Here is a 17764-nt window from a genome sequence, read left to right as displayed (position 1 = left end):
CGTAATGTTTGTGTTATTCAAATTTACTGCGCGATGTGTTGTTGAGCAAATGACTTAATGTACAAAGCCAATACGAAATTTTCATAATGAAATCAATCTCTCTGAAATTTACCCAGTCTCGTGAGCACCTAGTTCTATGGCCCTGTGCAATAAACTGATAAAATTCCCTATGCAAATAAACAAAGAAATAAATTTTCCTTAGCTCTAGAGTCGCAACGGATGTAATCTTGGTATTCTGTTCTCTGCACAGTAGGCATAGAAAATATTCAATCTTGGCACAGTGAAGTGCAATGCCGGTCGTAAAATAGCTTCATACAAATAATATCAGTAGATAGGTTATAAATGAATAACCTTGCTACTGTTCAATGAACATACTGGATATTGGCTCATCGCCGTGCAATGCTGCCCGCATTGAAGCTGTTATAAACTTTAACACTTTTCTGATTCTGGCACATTCATATTTTTCTGACTCGTATTGAAAAATTATTTCTTTAAAAAAGTATTCATTGGGTTCAAATAAGCTCGACATGGAAGAGGATAAGGGGATATGCTAAGACCGAATGCTTTAGTTTGAAAATTGTATTCAAAATAATGTTTCTCCTTCACAAAATCGGATATGAAACATTTAACAGTAACTTCAAAATCAGTGAACTTCTCAACTGTTCTACAATTGCCGGCCGAAGTGGCCGTGCGGTTAAAGGCGCTGCAGTCTGGAACCGCAAGACCGCTACGGTCGCAGGTTCGAATCCTGCCTCGGGCATGGATGTTTGTGATGTCCTTAGGTTAGTTAGGTTTAACTAGTTCTAAGTTCTAGGGGACTAATGACCTCAGCAGTTGAGTCCCATAGTGCTCAGAGCCATTTTTTTGTTCTACAATTCTCAATGTCGTAATTAAAAATACTGGGATTGTTACATCGTTTGGCAAAATATATTCCAAAATTTAACTTCTCTGTATCAGGATTACAAAACACACAAAATATTACCAATCGGGTATTTCTAATCCACCTATACTGTACATTAAATCTGTTGGAAAATACTTGGTTCCTACATTCAAGTGTCAGTACTTTAAAATTCAGCAAAACTCACAAATTGCGTTGCTGCATACTTAAAACTAAATATACAAAATTTCATTACCTTACAAATTTGTCCCAGTTGCTTTCCCTTTGAGTTACAATATCAGTCATTACTTCATTTTATAAAAAATGGTTCAAATGGTTCTGAGCACTATCGGACTTAACTGTTGATTATAAATACTATATTATGCTACATCCATAGACCAACAACTAAATTCTCTGGCTTTAAGTCTTTCATCCTACCTATAAGAGAGTGCAACGGCAACTGCTACTGAGCTCCGCGCGCCCCTACTTACAATCGATTCTGTCACTCAGGCAACATCTTTGGTTCAGTGGTGTCAAAACTACCATCTCTTCTACATATGGTAACCTTTTCAGATCATTTTTCGTGAATTATATTACAAAATCGGGCGCCACTAGTGGATCCCTCACACGCTGAAATATTTACTTTAATTCCCTTCATCTTTATAACCACTAACAACGATGACCATTTTTCTAGAATGTATACGCCTCAGAATCTTAATACAGATGAGAAGTCTACATCAGTTAGCAGAACTTTCAAAAGTTCATAAGTGGGAATGATCAACATAATAACTATACATCTTCACGGCGATTGAACGCAAATAAACGACTGATGAAAACTAGTTATTTAACACAGATTGTGCACTTGTTGATTTCTGCTTACAGCCTCACAACTAACACACTTATACATCTTGACTACTGGTCCCTGGCTGGCTGATTAACTACTCGTCAACGACTGCCTAAGGCTTGGTGCTAGATGGCTGTTTATAGACACAAGTAATACTTAAATTACGAAACAGAAAAATACAAGACAATTACGTTTTAGATACTAACATAAAAGACAGAAAAAGTAAAACATACAATAGACGGTGAACTAAACCAAAAGTTATATAATTATAAAATGACAAAATCATAAGTACTGTTTTATGGAAGGGAAACTTTAATGTGCTCGGGGATTTCCAAAGTTCGTCAAGAATTTTCTAGAAAGTGATATTCTGTAATTGGGTAATTAATAAACTAACATGTTATTGAAGTTATAGTAGACATTTTGAAAGCAGAAAAAGTGAGGCTACAGGATTATAACACTACGTTTTGGTTAGAATTACATTCTAAGAGTGGAACATTTTGGAACTATGCATTACTTTTGAAATATTAAATCTACGGAATAAGTGAAGCGTTTGCATGAAACAGGAGAATAAGAGTTTTCAAATAAGCTGTGCTAGTCCTAAAACAGTTTTTAGCAGTACTGAATTTGGATGCGTACATAGTTTGCAGGTATCGTGAATTATGAATTTTTCTTTAAGTAAAATCTTTCCACATTAACTAAATACACTATTGCCGTCATCAGGCAATAAATTATATTGTGAATAATATAATTCATAGAAATACTGCATGAGTAATAATCTGACAGTTTTGTGTATTATGACATAGTACATGCATTATATGCATAATTTACAAAATTAATTATTCATTTAAGAAGTAGAATTGTAACAATTGGAGCTATTCCATCTTTCTACGAATCACTCGGTTTTACCACGAATAGCCACTGTGGTTACAATGATCATAAAATACCGTATGATACTTTCTACCCCAAACACGTGAAAGAGTGATTTCGAGAATCGCATTAGGCTCCACAGGGTTATCTTTGGCAGCATTGAGGTCACGACGCGACAGTCATTGGGCTCCGAATACAGTCTCTTGTGGGTAACACTGAATGTGATAACAAGATAAGGAACAGATGAAGAAAGCTTTCTCAGCAATATCAGCGGTAGAGACACAACTGAAGATACCGCACGAGGTAATGTTGTAGTTGAGACACTCGATTCGTGTTCGTGACGAAAGAGGTTAAAATGCCCGTCTGGTAACTCTTTCGCCATGCTTCTTCATATTTTTAATGTTTCTGAAGCCTTTAACTCTACAGGATGCCAAACCATAATATTTCCTTTCATTTTCGGTAGTATTTACCGCTCACTTTTATTGTGCATCCCATGTGGATTTCCATTACTCTCGATGGTTGCTACAATTATAAAACGAAATATCTTTAAGTTAAAGCCATTATCTTATTCTAAAACGTGTAATTATTAAAATTAAATTATCCTAGGTAATGAATTACTACAGGAATTTTGACTCATCGGCAGTATTCTGGACAAACAGGTCAGTTTCCTCATTTGAGACATAATGTCCGGACTTGTTGAAAGACTTGCTCTTTGAGCAAGCTAGGACATTATGTCTCAAAAAAAAAACGGATCTATTTATCCAGAATACTGCCGATGAGTCAAAAATTCCTGTTATAATTCATTACCTAGGATCATTTTCTCTTTCATCATTACTGAAAACCATCTGCATCATTAGATTATTCATAAATAAATTTCCTATTGCGATTTACAGTATGTCGTTACTTTCTGAAGTAAAAGACGCGGAAGTAAATCTGGAGTGAAATCTTAAGTATGTTGTTTCTTTTTTTGCGTTTACTTCTTCACCATTATACATTGTGCATATCCACAACGGTGTTGTATCACTAACACGGACTTTCTTAACCACGATGGAGATGACTCATAATTACAGCCGACCAATTTGATCAGAACTGCAGCTGTTTTTTGAAGGGACTATTTTTTAAGATATATATACAGTTCTGGAATGCATGTGTTACAGTTCGCACTCGTATTTTCGTTGGAACTGTTATTTGTAATGGGACTACTAATCTCAAAAGAACGGTAGTATTTGTGGAGCGTGGTTTGTTACTGGGTAAATAATTTTGAAATTTTTGTATGTTCAGCACTGATTCATGAGCCGCATGTTTTTCAGGAAAGTATAAAACTTCAGTGCTCTAGTGCTCAAAAATAATACATTACATAATGAAAAAGATGGTTTTCATTTGCTTCAGTCAGTTTTGTAGTATGATGTGTGCAGAATGCCTTTTATTTTATTCGAAAAGCTGCATATACGCCGGCGTACGTAATGGTCATAAGGAATCTTTAGAGAACTTTGTTTCATAGAACCGGTATGATGCTTTCGATATTCACAGCGGTCAACGGTTCATCGCCTACATTTGTACCTGCTAGTTGCAAAAACCTAATTCGACGAGGTGGATATCTTAATCTGTTCTTTGCCGTGCAGCCCTCTACCTTTTATTGAAGCAGCTAATCTGGGACTACAGATGCTTGCCAAGATAAAGAAAGTAACACCTGTCCCAAACTAATCGATAAAAACATTGAATTTAACAATGACCAGTTGTGAGGTCGTGCCTGTTGGTAGCTCGAAAGCTGAAATCTAGGTTCAACCATAAATAATGTACAATCGTTAACTTTATGCCTTAATTATCAGAAACATCCTTCACATTAAAATCTTCATTGCATGGAAAGCATTTACATTGTCCTCATAGTCGTTTCATTGTATAAGATAATGACAATATAGTGACAATTTTCCATGGATGAACGTTTGTAAATGTTTCTCATGCAATGAAGTTTCTTCTGTGCAAATATTTCTGAAGATGAAGACATGTACATTCGAAATGAGTGTAATTAGTGCTTTCGCGTTAATAATGATGAGCCTTCATATTAGCTTTCAAACAGATACAAAATTTACGAAGGGCTGAAACTGTGTGCCAAATGTGCTATGTGCGCTCGCATTATGGTGTACACAGTAAACACATTTCCCTGGCAGTAGTTAACAAAGCGTCCGAACCTTATAGTTTGCGCTGGATCTACAAATTATCGTAGAATAGATACGTATAACTCGTGAATTATTTCCAGAGGAAATTCGTACAGAGTAAAGGACGTCTTGTTGTACATGATGAACTGCCCTTCAAAAGTATTCTGTGTACCAGACCGGTTTTAGTGGCATCGGACACAAAGCAAAAACAAACAGATGTACGAGGTGTGTTCAAAGAATTCCGGAACATTCGCAGTTTCGGGCCAATAGTGTGTTGGAGAAAAATGCGGTTGGCATCCCTGCGCGCGCCTGTGTTTAATATGTAACTGCCGAATTTTCACTGTCGTATGTCTGCTAGTTACTGTTCAGTGCTGTATTGAGTGAAACGTTGTGTGGCTCAGTTTGCGAAATTCAGTATGGCAGAGTAAGAGGAGCACCGCTTTTGCATTAAATTTTGCGCGAAACTCAAGAAAAGCTTTACAGAGACACAGTAAATGATGCATGAACCCTATATCCTTTCTTCCAGGAGTGCTAGATCTGCAAGGTTCGCAGAAGGGGTTCTGCGAAATTTTGGAACGTAGGAGACGAGGTACTGGCAGAATTGAAGCTGTGAAGACGGGTCGTGAGCCGTGCTTGGGTAGCTCAGATGGTAGAGCACTTCCCCGCGAAAGGCAAAGGTCCCGAGTTCGAGTCTCGGTCTGGCACACAGTTTTAATCTGCCAGGAAGTTTCATATAAGAACCCTAAGGTGATGATTGCTTAAGCCATACTCGGTTTTACGAATAGTTCAGACAGTTTAAAAATGGCCGGATGGAAGTTAAAGATGACCCTCGTTCAGGACGCCCTTTGACGCTTATGTCAGCAACATCAACGAAACTGTGCGTGCCAATCGAGACTGACTCTCCGCGAGATTACATTCACGTTTCAGTTGGATCATGTCATGAAATCCTTACAAAGCATATATGAATGCATCGCACTGCCGCCAAGTCCGTGCCACGTCTCAAGAGTCAAGAACAGAAAGACCTTCGCCTCGCAGTCTGTGAAAAGCTTTTGGATCGCGCAAATGGGAACGAGATGTTCCTTAAGAGAATCATTACTGGTGATGAGACGTGGGCCTACGGCTGTGATGTTGAGACCAAGGTTTGATCTTCACAATGGGTCAGGAAAGGTTCTCCCAAGACCAAAAAAACCTCGTCAGGTCAGGTTAAATGTCAGAGTCATGCAAATAGTCTTTGATTTTGAAGGATTAGTTCATAACGAATTCGTGCCAGAGGGACAAACTGTTAACCTACACTCCTGGAAATGGAAAAAAGAACACATTGACACCGGTGTGTCAGACCCACCATACTTGCTCCGGACACTGCGAGAGGGCTGTACAAGCAATGATCATACGCACGGCACAGCGGACACACCAGGAACCGCGGTGTTGGCCGTCGAATGGCGCTAGCTGCGCAGCATTTGTGCACCGCCGCCGTCAGTGTCAGCCAGTTTGCCGTGGCATACGGAGCTCCATCGCAGTCTTTAACACTGGTAGCATGCCGCGACAGCGTGGACGTGAACCGTATGTGCAGCTGACGGACTTTGAGCGAGGGCGTATAGTGGGCATGCGGGAGGCCGGGTGGACGTACCGCCGAATTGCTCAACACGTGGGGCGTGAGGTCTCCACAGTACATCGATGTTGTCGCCAGTGGTGGGCGGAAGGTGCACGTGCCCGTCGACCTGGGACCGGACCGCAGCGACGCACGGATGCACGCCAAGACCGTAGGATCCTACGCAGTGCCGTAGGGGACCGCACCGCCACTTCCCAGCAAACTAGGGACACTGTTGCTCCTGGGGTATCGGCGAGGACCATTCGCAACCGTCTCCATGAAGCTGGGCTACGGTCCCGCGCACCGTTAGGCCGTCTTCCGCTCACGCCCCAACATCGTGCAGCCCGCCTCCAGTGGTGTCGCGACAGGCGTGAATGGAGGGACGAATGGAGACGTGTCGTCTTCAGCGATGAGAGTCGCTTCTGCCTTGGTGCCAATGATGGTCGTATGCGTGTTTGGCGCCGTGCAGGTGAGCGCCTTAATCAGGACTGCATACGACCGAGGCACACAGGGCCAACACCCGGCATCATGGTGTGGGGAGCGATCTCTTACACTGGCCGTACACCACTGGTGATCGTCGAGGGGACACTGAATAGTGCACGGTACATCCAAACCGTCATCGAACCCATCGTTCTACCATTCCTAGACCGGCAAGGGAACTTACTGTTCCAACAGGACAATGCACGTCCGCATGTATCCCGTGCCACCCAACGTGCTCTAGAAGGTGTAAGTCAACTACCCTGGCCAGCAAGATCTCCGGATCTGTCCCCCATTGAGCATGTTTGGGACAGGATGAAGCGTCGTCTCACGCGGTCTGCACGTCCAGCACGAACGCTGGTCCAACTGAGGCGCCAGGTGGAAATGGCATGGCAAGCCGTTCCACAGGACTACATCCAGCATCTCTACGATCGTCTCCATGGGAGAATAGCAGCCTGCATTGCTGCGAAAGGTGGATATACACTGTACTAGTGCCGACATTGTGCACGCTCTGTTGCCTGTGTCTATGTGCCTGTGGTTCTGTCAGTGTGATCATGTGATGTATCTGACCCCAGGAATGTGTCAATAAAGTTTCCCCTTCCTGGGACAATGAATTCACGGTGTTCTTATTTCAATTTCCAGGAGTGTATGATACTATCCGGACGTGTTGCGACGCCCGTGGGAAAAAGTTCGAAGGAGACGGCCTGAAACGTGGCGAGACAATTCATGGCATCACAATAACGCACCCGCATATTCATTCCTGTTGGTGCGTCACTAATGCGCAAAAGACAAAATCTCTGTGCCGCCCCAGATCCGGTCCCTGCGGACTTCTTTATTTCCAAAGCTGAAAACGCCGTCGAAAGAACAAAGATTTGCAACGATAGACGAGATAAAATAAAATTCGCAGGCGGCGCTTCGAGCGATCCAGCAAAAGGCGTACCAAGATTGCTTCCGGAAGCGGAATCGGGGTTGGGAGCGGTGTATTGATTGTGGAGGAATGTATTCCTAAGGAGACCATACACAATAAGTAAAAGATAAGCGTAGAAAAATTTTGTGGATAAAATTCTGGAATATTTTGGACAGACCTCGAACACATATCGCTGCCAATAGCACAAGTACATTTTGCACACACTAAAACAGAAACAAGATTACTTACATATTGTGCACTTCTACACCAAATGATGTGTCTGTCGGGTATAAAATCTTTGTAATGTTTAAAAAATGATGTGGATCTAGAAAACATGGAATCCCATGAATGTTTAAAATCTAATTATAACCCTGTATATTACCATGGCGTGCCCCCGGTTTCATGTTTTCTGTAACAATAGTGTCCGATACGAGAGGGAAGTGTGGTTGCGGTTCAGCGCTTCAGAGTTACGAGGGCTCTTTATAAAGTTAAGTTACACATTATAATGGTAAGTCAAGTAGCTTTCATTGAATGCCGCATTGCACTTTAAAGTGACACAGGTACATGACACCAGTTTTCAGCATATCACCAAGTCTGTGTAAACAACTGTCGGAACATTCTAACAGTCCTTGGTCAAGGAGCCATCGAGAACCGCTGTGTGTGGACGTCCTCATCGTTGGAAAATCCCCCCCCCCCCCCTCGTGATTTTCTTTCGGTTTGCCGAAATGTTTACCTGATCATTGTCATGTGTGGTCGATGGCCTTCTTTCACGATCAGCATCACCCCACGTCTGTGCCCCCTTGGCCAGTTTGCTGGCACCACTCCACTACGGTTGAGGCAACAGAAAAATTTGTGCAAAGTTCTATGGGACCAAACTACTGAGGTCATCGGTCCCTAAGCTTACATGCTACTTAATCAAAAAATGGTTCAAATGGCTCTGAGCACTATGGGACTTAACATATGTGATCATCAGTCCCCTAGAACTTAGAAATACTTAAACCTAACTAACCGAAGGACATCACACACATCCATGCCCGAGGCAGGATTCGAACCTGCGACCGGAGCAGTCGCGCGGTTTCGGACTGAGCGCTTTAACCGCGAGACCACCGTGGCCGGCGCTACTTAATCTAGCGTAAACTATGTTACGCTAAAGACAACACACACACCCATGCCCGTGAGGCAACAGCGCATTTGGTCAAGATACCGACAGAATATCACGGTAAAACCGTCAGCAATCTGTATGTTTTGCCCGCAATAATCGCACTGTGCTGTGTGTTCCAACTTTGGAGAATATTTCCACCTGCTGCGTAATTTCACTCGCAGCCTGTCATGACCGTACCGCAGCACAACTGTCTGCAGGAAACCCGGAACGTGAACCTTCTTCTGACAATCCTCCACTCTAGTTGCGCTGTGGTCTTATCGTAGTGTGCAACTTAACTTTCTTAAGTCCCTACGGTATGCCATGTAGACACAATGGTTTGTGTGCCGAAGAGGTAAGACATATAATGGACCCCACCGTGGCCGTGTAGGCATAGGCACGTAGAGCGTTACAATTAGATTTTAAATATTAATGGGGTTCTATTATTTCTAGATCCATGTCATTTTTAACTATCATATTAACTTTATACTTGAAATACACCTTATTTGATGTACATGTATACAGGTTGTAAGTAAAATTGTTTCCACTTTAGTGTATTCAGAATGTTCTTGTGTTATCGACATAGATATGCGTAGATTCCTTTGTTTACGCTCTGTATCAGATGTCACTGATGATGGGCAATACGTCAGTATACAGGGGATAGCACATAAATAATCTTGATGTACAGTTCTGGGTATATAACATGATGCCCTCTATGAATTAAATTACATACAAGCTATGGAGCACACAACACTGTACAATTTAATATTTCATGATTGTGTTTCAGTCATACAAAATTTTTTGAAGCGAACAACATATTCATAAAATCTACTATTACAGTTTCGGCCGTTTAACCTTTTTGTGATGGAATACAGCAAAAATTTTGTGATTCAGCTCATACAAAATTTAAAAATACCATATCAGATATGCGTACATGTCGTCATCCCATCCATAGGTTGAGTATTTAATATTTTCTGCATCTTGTTTGTAAATAACATTAGGTCACCATACGTGTTCACTGTCTTAAGGTCTTCAGTTCTTTTCCACAGTCCCCTTCTTTATCCCAGAATTGCTGCAAAAAGCTCGAAACTTGAACCGAAATTGAGTCGGCAAGTAAACGTGGAAACTGTCAAACAAGGAGCTCGTCACTAAAGGCCCCGTGGTTTAACATTCCATCGAAGAACGGAGTAGTGGCGTGGGACATAGGTGTGTTCATTATTTTTATGACCATCTGCTTACCGTATGTAAATGCGGAAGTACTGGGTTCGCCGCACTAATGGCTTCATGTAAATCATTTTTGAACAGTGTCGTACGATTCACTTCAGCATGTGAAAGGCAAACAGCAGCTTTATTATTTGGCACAGTGTGCTTTTCATTGCTAACGCACAGTATGTATATCACTTTTAAATGCCGCCTGACTGCAGCCAAATTGTGTGTGTGTGTGTGTGTGTGTGTGGGTGGGTGGGGCGCGCGCAAAACAAACACTGTAATTATATATATATTTATTGCTCGCCTTTTTGTGTGTAGTTTTTTGTAAATAATTAACTTATTAATCGTAGTTTGTAGTGCATTTGGTTTGTAGCTAGTGCTGCTGGTGCTGGTTGTTTTTATTAACTGTGGTTGGCTTTACTTGCTGACAGGTATTGTCTGGCATGGTATTTGGTTACAATGCCTTCCCTGCACCGCATGCCTCATGCTGTCACAGATCGACTCTTACTTTGTCCACCCATAGAATTTTCGCCAAACTAACGTTTTACTGCACCAATCGATGAGATATTTACCAATTGATGAAATATTTACTCTGACATGAATATTGTTCCTTATTAAATTATCATCGGGCCAGGCCATCCAGGTTAATGTTTTCCGTGAGTTCCCTTATCTGTCTGATGCGAATGCTAGAATGCTTCCTTTGAAACAGCAAGGCTACTTTTCTTCTCAGTTTTTTCCCAATTAGAGCATCTGTTCCATCGCTAACAACCTCTTAGTCGATGGGACGCCAAAACCGTAATCTTCCTTTTCTTAGTCCCGAGACTGTCACATATATCCAGCACGACACGTACATTGTACATTCACACTACGTAAGCCATATTACAGCATGTGATGGAACAGTACCTTGTCTAACAGTATCTCATGTTCCATCCGAAAATAATCCGCTCTGGAATAAAGATTTGGTATGCCTCCGTTTCACCTCAAATTTCTCTGACTTCACCGCCATATTCCTTTCGCAACACGCGAGTGGCAGGAAATAATATTTTACTTGATTCTTCTTGCAACGTACGCTCTCGGAATTTTTGTGATAAACCACTCCGTAATGCATGACGCCTCTCTCTCTCTCTCTCTCTCTCTCTCTCTCTCTCTTGTAGCATCTGGCCTTGGGGTTGGATGAACGTCTCTCTCTCTCTCTCTCTCTCATTCTCTCTCTCTCTGACGCTCTCACTTTACTATGAGAACCACTGACGAAACATTTTCTCATTTTTTGGCTCTTCTCTATCTTCTTCATTAATCCAACCTGGCAAAGGTTGCTTCTTTTTCCAGTGAATCTGTAATCGAGCAGTAGTGTCTGCCGTTATTTATGCGCAGTAAGCTACGTTCGTTCTCTCTGCACGGGGCGTTGATCCTCTGCTGGCCTTCCTGCATTTCGATACAACCCTCTGGAGCTGCAGTTTCACCACGAATAGAACGATTACTTTCCACTGCAGTGATATGTGCCATCTGCGTCATTCGCGTGCCTGGGTATATTTACCTTTGTTCGTGGTCCTTACGAATACTATTTTATATTTTTATGGCTTCAGTCACCATATTAATGATTCTGACTACGGAATCACGAAGACTTTTCCTAATCTAAACAGTCAAGTTTAGGAATTTCTGACAACAGTTTTCTCACTTTCCTCCACTGAGCTCCGACTTAATTATCGGTGTTTTACTCGTAGAGCATTTGAAATCAGCTGTTATGGTCCATGTTGATGAGATTGTCTCGCCCCATCTGTCAATTGTAGCAAACAAGTGAGGTGATAGCCTGTCGGTGATATGCTGCGCGTCGACGAATTTGTGCGCAAGATGCCAGATAACAAAGGGAAGCAGTTTTCTGGCAAACTTCCTCTCACTGATGTAGCGTATTAGAATGTCATTGCAATGTCAAGTTCATAATAATGTGGTTGTTATAAAACTTAAGCATGTGATCTCAAGTTTGTTACTATAAGTAAACGTTTTAGTTGTTTACCGTTACCAAATATGCTTCAGAATGTGGAGATGGCTGTGATACATTGTGAAACCCGTTTGGATACGTCGTGTACAGCGACCACGTAGTACCAAACTGCCTGGCAAGCAGCTACCAGTTTGAGTGTCTTGCGTATGGCTGTCAAATGACTTGCGACCACCTTCTGTTGGTACGTTTACGCTGACACCCACAATGTTCTCGAGAAACCTCCATTGGTTGATCCATTAACTGGCTCCACACACTGCCACCAGGACGAAAGCCTGAACGAGAAGAGTCGGACGTTCTGACACGTAATGTCACCGTCTACCGGGCGTTGGATCAAATGGGAGAACACTTGGTGCCGTGGCGATGCTGTCGCCGCCCCCCCCCCCCTCCCCCTACGAGATCGAAAATGATACCAGTGTTTTCTGGATTCTTAGGCCATTTCCCAGATTCCTACCTCAATCCCCCAAACTTCCGAAGGTCCAAAATGAGTCCCCCACCCCTTTTTTCTGCATTTTGCCCTCTGTATCCGTAACTGGCTGATGTATGCAAAACTAGGAATGCTGGGGCGAAACGTTTGTCCCCTCAGCTCTCTCATTTGTCTCATCCCCTGGATATCAGTATTTTACAAAAAGCGTAGTGGCAAAGCAACTGAGTGTTAAGCCTCCCCCAAGACCTCATGTTACAGTAACATCCTTATTGGCGGCGTCTCAGGATGAAAGCACAATGTTGAGACAAGGAACTCACATTTTGGTGCATGACGCTTCAATTCCGAGCCCGGTCATTCAAATTTAGCCGTCTATGATTCTATAAGTCACTCAAAGGAAATGCTGCGAGGGTTCCTTTGAAACGAATGTGGCAGATTTTCGTGCCACATCCGAGCTTGTGCTGCGGCCCTAAAGACTCGTCGTCAACGGGACGTTAAACCTTAATCTTCCTGTTTTTACGTAACCACCTTTGGCTACTTGCGAAGGTAACACCCTTCTGCCCCACCTTCCAGATGATGGAAACCTTCCAAGGGTGCGCAACAATTTTAAACAAACTCTTTGCCTGCATTTACTTACTAACAGTTAGCACCACATCCCGCAGCTGCGTTTTAAAGTACTTCCCTCAAGCAACCACACAAATATCACAAAATTTAAGGAAATCATGTCTCCATGAGATCACCTCACATTCTATTTTTATGTAACGCTAAGGAGCAAGCACAAAGGTTATCGTTAAGTAACCCAGAGCGTAGTTGTGAACAGAGTGGGAATCGATCTGTGACGGTCGCGAAACTTTTGATCAGAGTTTAGTAGTCACGGCAGAACCGCTTCCTGTGTGCTACTGCACAAGACGGCGGTGCAGGGAGGTGCTCGGTGAGCTGGTGGTGGTAGAGATGACGTAGCATGTGGTGTTGGTGTGCAGCCAAGGGCAGCCCGCTGCTGAGGGACGTGTACCGAGCTCTGTCGCCCTCCTGCCGCGCCTTCCTGCTCGCCAGAGGTACGTATGGTACACTGCGTCTGCCAGTACTCTCTCTGTGTCTGTGGCGTCGTGTCCGTCCGTCTTCTTTGTGTCAAGAGACCAAACAGGCAAGTGGCTTGACTTAGCACTATCTGTTGGCACAGTCCTGCTGCGGGACCGCTTGAATGATGGATGATACATTAAGATTCTTTGACTCTGTACTGATCAAATATCAAGTGTATTGGTTGCCACAAGAAAGGCAGCTATTTTACGTGGAGTTCGATATGTTAGTTCCACACTGGAAGTTAATTTATGCGATGGTGGGTATATTATGCTGAAGACATTTATTAATTGTAAACCACTTGCGCTTGAGTCCCCCATTTATAAACAGTATTAAATGAAATATGTACGTGGACCAGCTCCAGGAATGTAATTAAAGTACGTCATGTTGTGTTAACCGGGGACCTAGAAACGACGGAGAGGCTCCATCCCCGCCGCAGCCGCAGTGGTCCGCAACCCCACGACGACTACCGCAATCCACTTCACCCCTTCGTCGCCCCACACCGAACCGAGGGTTATTCTGCGGTTCGGCCCCCGTTGGACCCCCAGGGAACGTCTCACACCAGACGAGTGTAACCCCTATGTTTGCGTGGTAGAGTAATGGTGGTGTACGCGTACGGGGAAAACTTGTTTGGGCAGCAATCGCCGACATAGTGTAACGGAGGCGGAATAAAGGGAACCAACCCGCATTTGCTGTGGCAGATGGAAAACCGCCTAAAAACCATCCACAGACTTGCCGGCTCACCGGACCTCGACACAGATCCGCCGGGCGGATTCGTACCAGGGACTGCCCGGAAAGCCATGCGTTAGACCGCACGGCCAACCGGGCGGGCATAAGTACACCATAATTACCTTCGTGTCTACAAAATATTCTATTTTGGTCCACTTACCCTTTACCCAAAAAAATCATCATCAGGAACAAAATGCTTCCTCATTTTTTCTCAGGCTTCCTTTTAGATTTACCAGATCACGAAAAAATTCGCAATTTAGAGTTTTATCTAAATCCATAGTCTCTCATTGTTTGTCTGACATGCTGATCTCCAAACCTACTTGAGGAATTTTCATGGTAAGATACAAACTTTATTTAATCGAAATCGAAACTAGAAGAAACAAACGTATTTTAATGTTTTATCTAAAATCTTCCGCCCAACTTAGTATTTCAGATGTTTAATCATCACGACGTACTACATCAAAGAACCACTGTTCGTTCTTTGAGTGACAGACGTATTTTCGGAGCCTGCTTATTACATTTTGATTTAGTTTTCTTCACGAGTAAAAAAGCCTAGAAAACGGTCGAGTCGTTTCGAACACATCAGAACGGCAAAAAGACTAAGCTGTCTCAAGAATCCACTGAAGTAGTGAGGCGAGACTTGCTGTGGCACGAAACCACCGGGCTTTAACTCGCTCTTTGGAAAGTGAGGCGCGATGTAGCTCTACTCGAGAGCATCATGCAATATCTCGCTCCTCAGAACCTTTCACTCACCGAGGCTTAAAGTTGTTTCTCTCCAACGTAATAGTATATAAGCGGAAATTTTGATGTGAAGTGGCGCAGTGCTCAAGTTTTCATACCCCGAATCTTCTACATTCCTAATAGTTGATCATTTCGCTTTAAACTTACAGTTCCAAGTGAAATTATGCCATGACCATAAACAATGCACAACGCCAGAGGCTGCCGGTTGCGAGCGCATACGTCAGTGTTAGTTGCTTTTCGTACGGCGCGCTCTACACGGCTCTCTCGGGCGTTAGTGAAGCAAATAAGCTCTTCCTTCATGTCCCCATTCTTACTACTTCAAACTTGATATACTAAGAAGCTTCGTAAGTAAAAAATAAATTCCACTCGACGAAGTCTCAAGCACAGCTACAAATAAAAACCCGCAAAACGCCGACTTTCTCCGCTAGTTCTGAAATACAATCTCTCCATCAAACATTAAGATTAAAAAGAAAAACCTTGCATGTACCATGGTTGCTTTTTCTAGGTGTTAGCTTCTACTTTGAGACAACATCGCAGATCGACTATTTCTGCAGTGCTTTAGCGTGTATCGTCTGCTGGCAGCTACAGGTCTGTAGGCGGCATCAGTCATTGCGTGACATCCAAGTTGTGGCCTGGAAAGAGAATAACTTCTGGGAGAGTTGGCAGCTGATTGTAGGGCAGCGACCGAAACGAACTGGGTCAGGCATCTACTGGCAATAATTCTTTGATGATTAATGTACCCAAATTAGTATAGAGCGACCTCTGAGCAACTGTTACTGAGGTATGTAAATATTTACATGGTTTATTGAGTATTAAAGTCTTCACTGTAACTAAATCTGTCACATCAGGCCTTGCTGATAAGTGTTTCAGACTATCTCTCTGTTTCTTCTCTCTTCCTAAACGTTCTGCAAAACTTTTCCCAGGTATCTCCCTCCATATGACTGAGCAGTTTGGGTTCACTTTGCCAAACAAATTATTCGTTAACAACTTCCGTTGTTGCTGAGTAATTCCTTCATTTCCACTGCTGCAAGAAACACACACTTGGCAAAAATATTACTATTCAATAGTACTTCATTTTTAAATAACGCATGGTATCTATGATGTCTGCAGACTCCTTGTGCTAGTGGGCTACAAATACTGTCAGCTCCCTTCAAATATCTTCACTGTTTTCGTTTTGACCCATAGGAGAAAAAAATTTGGGGTGTTTTTCCTATCCCTCCAGCTGCTAAGATAGCTCTCGTTGGAAGACAGTTTCAGCGTCATTGTTCGGCGAGTCTCTCTGATAAATACTTTCAACTGTTATTGTGGTAATGTATATGTTTACAGGGTTTGCTGAGTATTAAATTCTTCACTGCAACAGATGTATTCGTAGCTGGTAGTTATGAATTATAGTGCCACCAATGTAGGGTGCTTTCCAGTACCTGCAGTAAAAATGTGGCGGAGGGATGGTGATGATTCCAAGAAGGTGCAAAACGTGACGAAATTATGCTCTTACTCTTATACAAACTATAGGCTAGCACAATTCGCATGTCATTCTAAGAAAAAAACTCCCACTTCAGTTTTTCGCAGTCTGATAACCATGTGCCTCAGTTTGGTAAATTCCAGCTAATACTAAAGCACAGCATTCGGTCTTACGTTTTTAGTCTGACTTTCACTTCTAGCAACAGTGCGAGAAAAATGGCAAAATACATCATGTTTAGCCGCGCGACCGCTACGGTCGCTGGTTCGAATCCTGCCTCGGGTGTGTGATGTCCTTAGGTTAGTTAGGTTTAAGTATTTCTAAGTTCTAGGGGACTCATGACCTCAGCTGTTAAGTCCCGTAGTGCTCAGAGCCATTTTTTTGAACATCATGTTTCTCAGTACAGAGTAAGAACTACGGAAAAATCTGAAGTTCTGAGAGAAATTCAATTTGCTCGAATAGGAATGGAAATACCAGGTAATTCTGAAAGACTCGGAGAAGAGGTGCTCAACTGTTCGTTGATGGAGTCATTTCGTTTCAAATCACACTGAGATTTTGCTTCGGAGATAATGAGTAGAGAAATCGCGCGAGGAAAGGTGACGAAGTGCACTACATTGTTGCAAAGTGTATTGCTCGATCGCGGCTACCGCCGTCGCGCTCGCTGGCATCGGAAATCTTCGTTCCTGCCCGTGGGTGCTCGGGCTCCAGGTCTGCTTCCCACTGCATTGTTCTGAGTGCGACAAAGTGTAGCGTGCGAGTCAGAATTTGCCATGTAGCTGTGACTTCGTAAATCACACAAAGTCAAAGGTGTTTTTTTTCATTTTATAAAAATTGTAAATACCGAATCGTATTTGAACATGCATGTTTTGTAGCATTGAATATTCTGTCTTTAGTTCTGTTTAGCTCATTTCAGTGCAAAGTAGTTGTTGCCAACTTTCTCTCAGAGTCAACATTAATAAAGTCAACAATGACCGAAGTGTGAACAGTGTCGTTGCTGTTAAACTATATTAGCACAATATTCCAGTAACAACATTCCAAGCGTGTTCCTGCGAAGATTTCTCATATACTTGACGCTCTCTCGGCATGGCACGGAATCGTGTCCGACGCCGGTAACGAAGAAATTTCTAGGGGCGGCAAAACTTTATGACACTGGATTGTTGATAAAACTCGTACATTACATTAGTGTGTGTCTTTATTTATGATCCATCACTTATGTAAATAAATGGATCATTTTTTGCATTACATTTTTTATGAGTTGTACAAAAGACATGTTTATTA

General features: G+C 42.6%; 1 protein-coding gene across 11 annotated transcripts in view; it reads left to right on the top strand.

The window, feature by feature from the left end:
* The window catches only part of LOC126416983 (sorbin and SH3 domain-containing protein 1), a 1139715-nt gene that overhangs the window by 622700 nt on the left and 499251 nt on the right, over positions 1-17764 (top strand). For 9 of the 11 annotated variants that reach the window (XM_050084885.1, XM_050084932.1, XM_050084925.1 and 6 more), the window contains exon 6: positions 13461-13535. The exons of the other annotated variants lie outside the window; for them this stretch is intronic. In XM_050084885.1, the coding sequence (XP_049940842.1) occupies positions 13461-13535 (75 nt within the window). The remainder of the gene's footprint in view (positions 1-13460; positions 13536-17764) is intronic. 11 annotated transcript variants of the gene reach the window in all.

The sequence above is a fragment of the Schistocerca serialis genome, chromosome 1, assembly GCF_023864345.2.
Source record: "Schistocerca serialis cubense isolate TAMUIC-IGC-003099 chromosome 1, iqSchSeri2.2, whole genome shotgun sequence".
In the NCBI taxonomy this organism is placed as follows: Eukaryota; Metazoa; Arthropoda; class Insecta; order Orthoptera; family Acrididae; genus Schistocerca; species Schistocerca serialis.
Note: the sequence above shows the minus strand (reverse complement) of the source record. Positions and strands in the feature narration are given on the sequence as shown.